General features: G+C 35.0%; 1 protein-coding gene across 1 annotated transcript; it reads right to left on the bottom strand.

The window, feature by feature from the left end:
• Window positions 1-663: 663 nt before the first annotated feature.
• LOC107814273 (uncharacterized) lies at window positions 664-7,087 on the bottom strand. Its single transcript, XM_016639653.2, has 7 exons — window positions 6,352-7,087; window positions 5,252-5,559; window positions 4,267-4,938; window positions 3,935-4,063; window positions 3,394-3,597; window positions 2,697-2,897; window positions 664-1,198 (listed from the first exon to the last, which is right to left on the bottom strand). Exons 1-7 carry the CDS (start codon window positions 6,623-6,625, stop codon window positions 1,079-1,081), a joined length of 1,908 nt encoding a protein of 635 aa, XP_016495139.2. The 5' UTR covers window positions 6,626-7,087; the 3' UTR covers window positions 664-1,078.
• Window positions 7,088-8,789: the final 1,702 nt, after the last annotated feature.

Genomic DNA, 8,789 nt, shown 5'->3' with positions numbered 1-8,789 from the left:
AACCTCCTTGAGATTTAAGAATAGATGTGGTGCAGCAGATGGGGCTGCTCCTCCAATAACCAGAGGTTTCAATCCTTTTTGGTAGCGATCCTTGGTAGGGAGTGCTACCTCTCAAATGGGGCCCTACCCGACACAAATCCGAATATAGTCGGGCTTCAATGTGCAGTGGCAAGCTAGGAATTTATCCAAGGATATTCAAATTTAAAAGAAGTGGAAAAAATTCCAACAAAGGATGTTCAATATGTGTTATATATTTTTAAAATGTAATATTTTACCTATGTAAACAGTGCAATTTTTCGACAAAGGGACCACCCTTATCAATATGTGGCTTTGCCATTACCAATGTGGGTACCGGACACCGGGTGGAAAACCAAAAAAAAAAAGAATCAGTCACTTAATTACCAAAGTTTCATAATCCTTCTCCCTCTCTATTGTCAAAACGCAGTCATGGTTAGTTGCTATGAATTGAGAATCCTCAATTCCTATACTCAAAAGGACCTTACAAATGAAATATTCTCAAGCGAACTTCAGAAATCATGCAAAAGGCCATAATCATACAATATGATGAACCAAAATAGCAGAACGCCCTATTAATTTATTGTTTACAACCAAATATATCAATGCATACTATCCATGACAAGCACGTACAAACAGAAATAAGTGTGACAAAAAAGAATTGACATTCTTATAGTCAATCATTCAGTTCCTCAGGGTTTTCACGAGAGAGAGAGAGAGAGGAGAGAGAGATTGTAGCAGGAAATCTGCTACAATGTTCAGATGAAAAAATAATAGTACACAGATGTTATCGCCACTCTTTATGTGGTGAATAACAGAAACCAAAACCGGGCATAAGAATCTGCAAAACAAAAATAAGAAGAAAGGAGGGAGGAAAAAGGATACATTTGAAACTGCTCTAACACTCAAGCTGCAAATTCACAATCAAAGCTACCAAAAGGAGAGATGGACTTGGACTCTACCTTTTGAGTAAATTTAGAAAAGAAAAATTACAAAAGATATATGTAAAATTGGGAAAAAGCTCAGTTGAATAAATACTTGTGACTTGACATAGAGCGCCCTATTAATGTTGCAGTTGTGGTTCCACTAAAATTCTATTGATGAATGGCGACATGGCTGCTAGCAATGCTTTGGGACATTCCTCATGTGGAAGATGTCCACAGCCAGATATGGCGACCAGTCTCTGTAAGTTGAGATATTGTCAGATTTGCAGAAATAAGCTTCAAATTTTGCAGTTAATGCACATGAACAGCATACAATATGTATTTTCCGGAACTAGCACTCTTAGTTAGAAATTCTTCCGACTCCAAAATAGGGAAAAAGGGCTGAGCAGAATCAATTTAGTTTCCATTCCAAAGGTTGCAAGTAATGAATACTTGTTCGTAACATGCACCAAAACATTAAACTTAAAGTAGTAACGCAAGTATACATGTGGCAAAACTGCAACATTAAACATATGCATTTGAGACATAACACGAAATTACAAGTACTAAAGCTGGAATACCAATGATTCTTTTTCACTTTCTGAACAGTGTGCCATTTGTGTACGGAAAATCTGAAAAGTAGTTTCCTTTTCTTTTATTTGCCTGAGATGGCCAATAGGGATTCCATGTGGAGACCTAGTAAATGTACATTCTTTATATGAAAGATGTTTCAAATACAATCCTTTTAAAACTCATCTGCGTGTCTTCTTCTTGTGCTATGGCAGCTGACCTGTCCAAAACCTTTTCATTTTCAAAACATTTTTTCCGTAGTATGTCAATATTGTGTCTTCGACCTTTTATTTTGACATTAGAACCAAAAAGTTCTTTTACTTTAACAAAATGGAATCTCAGAAAACATCTTTAAGAGATCAGCATTCACAAAAGTTGTTAACTAGTCTAACTTATTGCTTTGTGCATCAATAGTTGTACTATGGCTTTAAAGCAACAATTTTTATTGCTTAGAGTCAAAAACTCAATCCATGATTCTTTTATTTCCTTCTACGTAGTGTTATAATATTGTTTCCCAGAGATTTTCCTAATTTTCATATTCAAGAATCAACTCCGGAATCCCATCATAAGGAGAGGCAAGATTCTCATACTAATGAAAGCTTTTGATATTAAGCTCTTTGTTTGTTATTAAAAAACGATTACTAATTAATTAGGATGGAAATAATAACTTACTGATCTATCTAAAAAAATTGGGCTTCTATAATGGAAACCAATACAACAAAGATAAGAAAATCACTATTCAATTACCACAGAACTAAACAAGCTTTTTATCACCAAGAATGATATACTAAAATAACATTTTAATAGTTCAGTTTTCAGCCCCCACAGTTCAAAATATCATCAACAACAACATGCCCAGTGAGTAAATTTTATTAATTACAGTACAAAATGTTATCAAATTGAGTAAATTTAAAACCAAAAATGCCTAGAGGAAAAGATTTCAGCTTTTGAAATTAATTCAACACGTTTCCCATCAGAAACAATATGTTGCATAAAACGGGTAGTATGAGGTAAAGGAAAACATATGTTTTTAAATCGAGAAGGAAACACCTGTAAATTCATAAAACACAAAACATAAAATCTAAGAAGAACTAGGCATTCCATACCTCTATACCATACAAGCTAGACGATGATATAAACTAGACTAGTACTAAAATGATCAAGCATCATGAGAGAGGGAGAACTCACAGAATTTACAAGTTTTGATGCCATTATTTGAACAGATTTTATAGGTACAAGTGAATCTTCAGCACCTCCAATCACCAGAAGTGGTAAACTTTCAACTGTTTTTAGCAGTTGCGCCGCATTTTCTGGTGAGAGGACTGTTTCAGATGAATGTTTTCCTATCTCATGGAGTGCTTCATCCCATCCTTCAACGCATAATGGTGCCTGATTACACATACAAGCAAAAAGGATGATATCATGATCATATCATAATCTAATAATATCTAGAGTGAAAATGCGGACTTGACATGAGTATTTAAAGTAAGAAAACAAAGGGAGACAAATTTATCCTGGATATTGATCCAGCTACAAATGTTTCAACTAAAGATAAATTGATGGTGTTTCAACTCTAGGTACATATATTACAGAATCAAGTTAAGAAAGCATAGACGCTTTACGGACTCTACCAAGTAGTGAGTCTCCGCTCCTTTTAATGTCTACTCCTTGTTAATTATTTTGCCCAATAAAAATTCATCTATCCAAAACAGTAGCGCAGAAAAGAATCCTGTCCATTTCACAATTTTGAAATTCAAACTGTCCAACTGGGGAGAATCTAAATGGAGCGCATTAAAACCATTCCCGACAGTGTCATTTTTATTCCAGAAAGAATAGTTATTATAATCCAGTATCAATAAACCAACAGCTAGAACACATTATATACCTTGTATAGGCCCAAAACTTCCGTTGTCAACTTGGTGGCATCATACCATGCACGTCTATTAACAACTTGAGTAATTTCTGTTCGCAATAGTGGACGCACCAAGTGCTTTTTTCCAAGAGAAGTACGCAGTAATATCCTTGCAAAGGCTGGAACCAGTTCTCTTGACAAGCTAACACCCAATAATACAATCCCCTTGATATGGACCTAGAAGGCAAAAAATAATCAAGAAGATAAATATCACTCAGGAACAACACGCAAAGGAGGTGAATATCATTTACCAGCAATTTGAATTTAAAACTGATTCTAGAGTGCTTTGAGTAATAGAATAGCACAATATATAAGTGTGCAACTCACTATGGGAACTAAAATTGCTCGAGCAAAAACCGGGGCTGACATTTTCTTATTATTGAATCATGGCTTCGTAAAGTTTTCAGTTCATGCGGTTCTGTTAACAGTAATGCGCATAAAGGTGCATGCCAAGAAGAAAGCATGATCGCAAGTCACTCACATTAATTCACATATAAAAAAGAACTCAACTCACATTAATCGAATTTGCGGATGACTGAACTCTTTGTGCAGCCTTCAGAGCAAGCAATCCACCATCGTCATGACCAACAAGTATAACTGAAGTAAAACCCATATCCGAACAGAAAGAGAGGAGCAGGTCAACCTGAAAAGTAAAAATCAGGACAGTTCAATAGAAGGCCTAAATTAATGAAAAGTAACAATCTCCCAAATCAAGAAACCCAGAAAATTTTCTCACTTTCTGGCTCTTGCTACTTAACATTCTTGCTCTCATTTCTGTTGTGTGGTTTTCATGCTAAATTTGACAAGAAGCTTCATTAGAACATACAATCAAAAGCATGAGAATACCTGACTATCGATCCTGTACGGATTAGGCAATTGATTTTCCTCCCAGTCTCTCTGACGTGGCCTAGATGTCAATCCCCATCCTGGCCTGTCAAAGGCAGTGACTGCACAACCTACCTGTTGAGCTAGCTCACCCATCACATTTCTCCAAGAGAAAACCCCACCTCCAAAACCGTGAACTAGAACAATTCCAAACTGATTATTTCCTTCTACATCTCGTATTGGAGGTGAAGACCCCAACTTACCAATTTCATCTTCATCACCAGTTTCATCTAGGCTGAAACTAGGGATTTCTCCAGACAGGACTGGGGAAGTTGGAGACACGTCTAAAAGAGGTACATAGAGAGAGTTGGTATGAAATTGACTACTGTAGCTCCTCCGAATACGATAATCACTTTTTGACAAAACATGCAACGGACTAGCAGAAGAAGTTGTGGAGGATAAAGAACAGTAAGGTGAGCCAGGCAAGCAAAGTTTGTAATGAAGAGAGAGCCCAAGACAAGAAATGAATGAACTGTCAACATCAGCAAGCAATATAGCAGGGATTTCCCCCTCCTCATGAGCTGATCCTGCAAGTTTTCTCCTCATTTCACTCTCAGTTCTAGTTTTACTCGCAGGAATTGGAGATCGTGGTACCTTACTGTATGCAGAGAAAACAACTTTGCAAGGAAGGACCTGTAATTATAGAGGAAACCAATTGTCAAAAATTTATAGGTTCCGGTAAACTGTATCTTCTTGCGAAAAGGTTATTAATAAATCAAGAAAACAAACTACATAAATAATATCTAAGATCTAAATTTCCTAGGAAAATAATATGCACTTAAATTGTAAATCGATATATAACCATTACTAATAAGTTTGTCAGGAAAAGAGCATGCTCACTTTATGAAAATTACAGAATTGTTTTCCAATCGGGCCACAGTATAAATGAGGGAAACACATTCAAGAAGAGCAAAAGATACTAAACAGAGAACATATATTAGCTTACAGCTTCTGTGTCAACTCGGTGAAACAAAAGCTTCCTCCTTGCACGACAGCTTGTTCTGTAGGCAATTACAGTATGTCCAAGAGCAAAGACTACCGAAGAAAGAAACAACACGGGCATCCCCCATGACTTTTTCAAATGAAGCTTTTGTCTCGAGATTGAAGATGAAGCTTCAATCTCCAGGTATGAATTGACAGAGAAAACACAAGCCTTGATAGAAAGAAGAATCACGGAAATGATGGAACAGAATGTAACCGTTGCAAGGTATGGTCCATGTGAAAGTGCAGGGCCGTCGCACAAAGAATAAACACCTATCACCAGAGACTAACATGGATTAGTCTTGTAGCAAACAGTAGCCAGATAATAGACGCACAAAAAAGTTGCCAAAAGACTTTAAATTCAGATACCTAAAATGCTAAACCTTGACAAATCATTAAACCTCAGAAGAACAAGCTCAAGCTAAGGTGAAACTAATATAACTCAGTCATCCGAACACATGACAATGGAGAGATAGCCTAGTGGTAAGGACCCTCAACCACGAGTCACCCTGGATCAAGACAGGAAAGGCCACTATTGGACTCCTAGGTAGGGAAGTCGGTTTGCAGGAGGGCCTTGCTGAGTTTTACCATATCAAAAGGAAAAAAGAAATCATCTAAAGAGGCATCATGAAAAGGGTTCAGATATTCAGCACCAAATTTAAGATGTTACATCAGGGAACCACACGATGCAAAGCCAAACTCCAACATCAAGCTCCAAGTAATATCCATCCACAAATACCCGCCTAAGCCTTGGTAAGCGGAGTTACATAGTACCTGTGTTAGTGGGAGGTTGCAGGTACCGGTGGGATAGTCGAGGTGCACACAAAAACATAAGCAAGTTGGACATAAAAGCAGATGCAGATTGAACGCAAGCTTTAATCTAAAACCAACCGTTAGAATTACATGAAGTATGCATTAATCAGAAGAACACAGCAACACGAACACAACACAAACTAATTAGAATCCACTATACAATCCTCAATATCAATATTTAATCAGATAACAACAAATAAGTAGAATACATTGTTGAACATGGAAAAGAAAACAGAAATAATAATGACATACAGGTGATGATAAGAGATCTCATGACAGAAACGAGAGGAATGTCCGTCAAGGAGCTTTTGAAAGCATATCTACGCAAATGCTCTTTGAAACTGTAACATTTCATGCACGTGAAGCTCGAAATCAACACACTTGGTACCAATACATCCCCTATTGCCACAAGCAGTGGCGCCGATAGTACCAACAGCGACGCTAACATCGCCACCATGAAATATACAATTTTCAAACATCTCTTCCCCTTCTCCAACATTCCTTTCCCTCCTGAGGCCATTATCATAATTCCAATTAGCCAAATAATATTCTAGAATGTTCGAGATTCGAGAATGTTTTTCCTCTTCAGGTAGGGCTTCGAGAAATAATAGATCGAAGACGAAATAAAATTCTAGAAAAATCCACGCGATACGGCTGTGGCGCAACGGCCATATCTCGCCGGCGGCGAAGAGAACGCCGGTGAGTGAAGATGCTGAGTCTCGGTGTTCCGGGTCGGGTGGGGTATCCGTTATGAGAATTGATTCAAAATTAAAGTTTGAGGAAAAAATAAAGAATTTTGTTCTCCGTTTTGCAGAGAAAGTTTTTCCTCTCTGTTGAAAAAGTATATATATATATATATATATATATATATATATACAGAGAGGAGACTTCTGGTCAATCGGCCGGGAGATTTTTGAACTGTTTTTCTTCTCTCCCCCTTACCCCCTCCTGCAACTCCCCCTTCCTGTCTTTTGTCTTCCTTAATTGTGTCGAGTTGTCTTTTGCTAAACGATATTTTTATTTTCTCCCTTTTAATTTGTTGACTTTAGACTCTTCGTATTGAAGTGTCCTTTTATTAATCTCAAAATTTAGTTGATCGTATATGGAAATAAATCATACTAACATATCCCTTTTATATGGTATAAGAATCTTTTTATTATTAATTTATAGTATAAATTTGTTTTGTATTAGTACCATATAATTCAAATATAACTAGCAAGTGAATAGAAAACAATGTGATAATATAAAGAATATTTATACCAATTAAGTCATATATAAAGTAATCATGTAAATACTTATAACTACTATTTTTAATATGATGGAAGTAATAAGTAATCTATATATATGCTATATTAAAAGCACGAAGGCCTTTAGCGAAATGTCGTTCGTCTTTTTTACCTCTTAAAATCAGATTTTATATTGGGTAGAATTGTCATTTAATTATTTTTCCTAATTTTTAGGACTTTGAAATACACTATAATTTTAATTATTAAGTGTTTTCGTATTTAAACTATGTAAAAAGTTCTAAAATTGGAATTTCAATATCAAATAAGATTTTACCAAATCGATAAACCAAATACTATTCGGTTTCCCATATAATTGTCGTTCGTTTTTTCTGCGTGTTTATGTGACTTTCTTTTTCCAATTTTTGCCATAGGTTTTTCCTTAGATTATCTTTTTCTTGATTCCAAGAATATTATTTTGTTGTGTCAAGAGTCAAGATGACTTATTAATTCATTAGTTTATATTTTATGACTTATTTATTTTCATTTTAGTCATGTCCTTGAATTTTTTTCTTATTTTAGTAGTCTATTACTAATTTCTTTATTTAAATTTAGTCCTATATGTCGTTACTTTTAATCCAATCAATTACGATACAGACCCAATAAATCAGGCAAAAATGAAGAAGAGTATTTTTGAGTAAGCTTATAAGTTATATAAGTTAATTTTACTCAACATTCAACTAATTAGTCAATTTAATAAGCAAATCTTAGTACCCGCCTTACACATGTATAAGATAAAAAATTATTTTTAATAAGAGTTGTATATATTCTTTGTCTCACTAATAGGAATAAGATATGATTGTATTATGTAATCGATCATGTGGATGAAATACTTTAGTAAAACATCATATGTAGAGTAAGATACGATTGGGATATCATTTATCAGAATAGTTAGTGATACCTAATGTGATTATTAAGGCATGATTAGAATAAGGATACAAGTTTTAGCACTCTCATAAATTAAGAAAATATGGATAAAACCTTTTCAATTGTCAGACTCAGATAATTATAAATTAATATGGCATAAACGCACATTACCTAAATAGGTCCGATATCTGAAATCAAACGAAACCCTTATCTTTCAATCAAATATTACTCCTACAATATTTTTATACAATAAAGCAACTAATGAAAACGAACTGGAAAAAGAACCATTAGACTGGATCCAGACCCTTAAAAATAACAGTTAGTATTTGTCAAGTTGGGATGCCTAATGTGATTACTAACACATGATTAGAATAAGGATACAAATTTTAGTACATTCATAGAATAAGTAAAATATGGATAAAACCTTTTCAATTATTGGTAATGCACAATATTGCATAAATACATGTATTCCTAGCTTGGTCCCATATATATAAATGAAACTACAACTTTACCATTCAATCAAACATTACTCCTATAATT

The sequence above is a fragment of the Nicotiana tabacum genome, chromosome 8, assembly GCF_000715075.1.
Source record: "Nicotiana tabacum cultivar K326 chromosome 8, ASM71507v2, whole genome shotgun sequence".
NCBI lineage: Eukaryota > Viridiplantae > Streptophyta > Magnoliopsida > Solanales > Solanaceae > Nicotiana > Nicotiana tabacum.
Note: the sequence above shows the minus strand (reverse complement) of the source record. Positions and strands in the feature narration are given on the sequence as shown.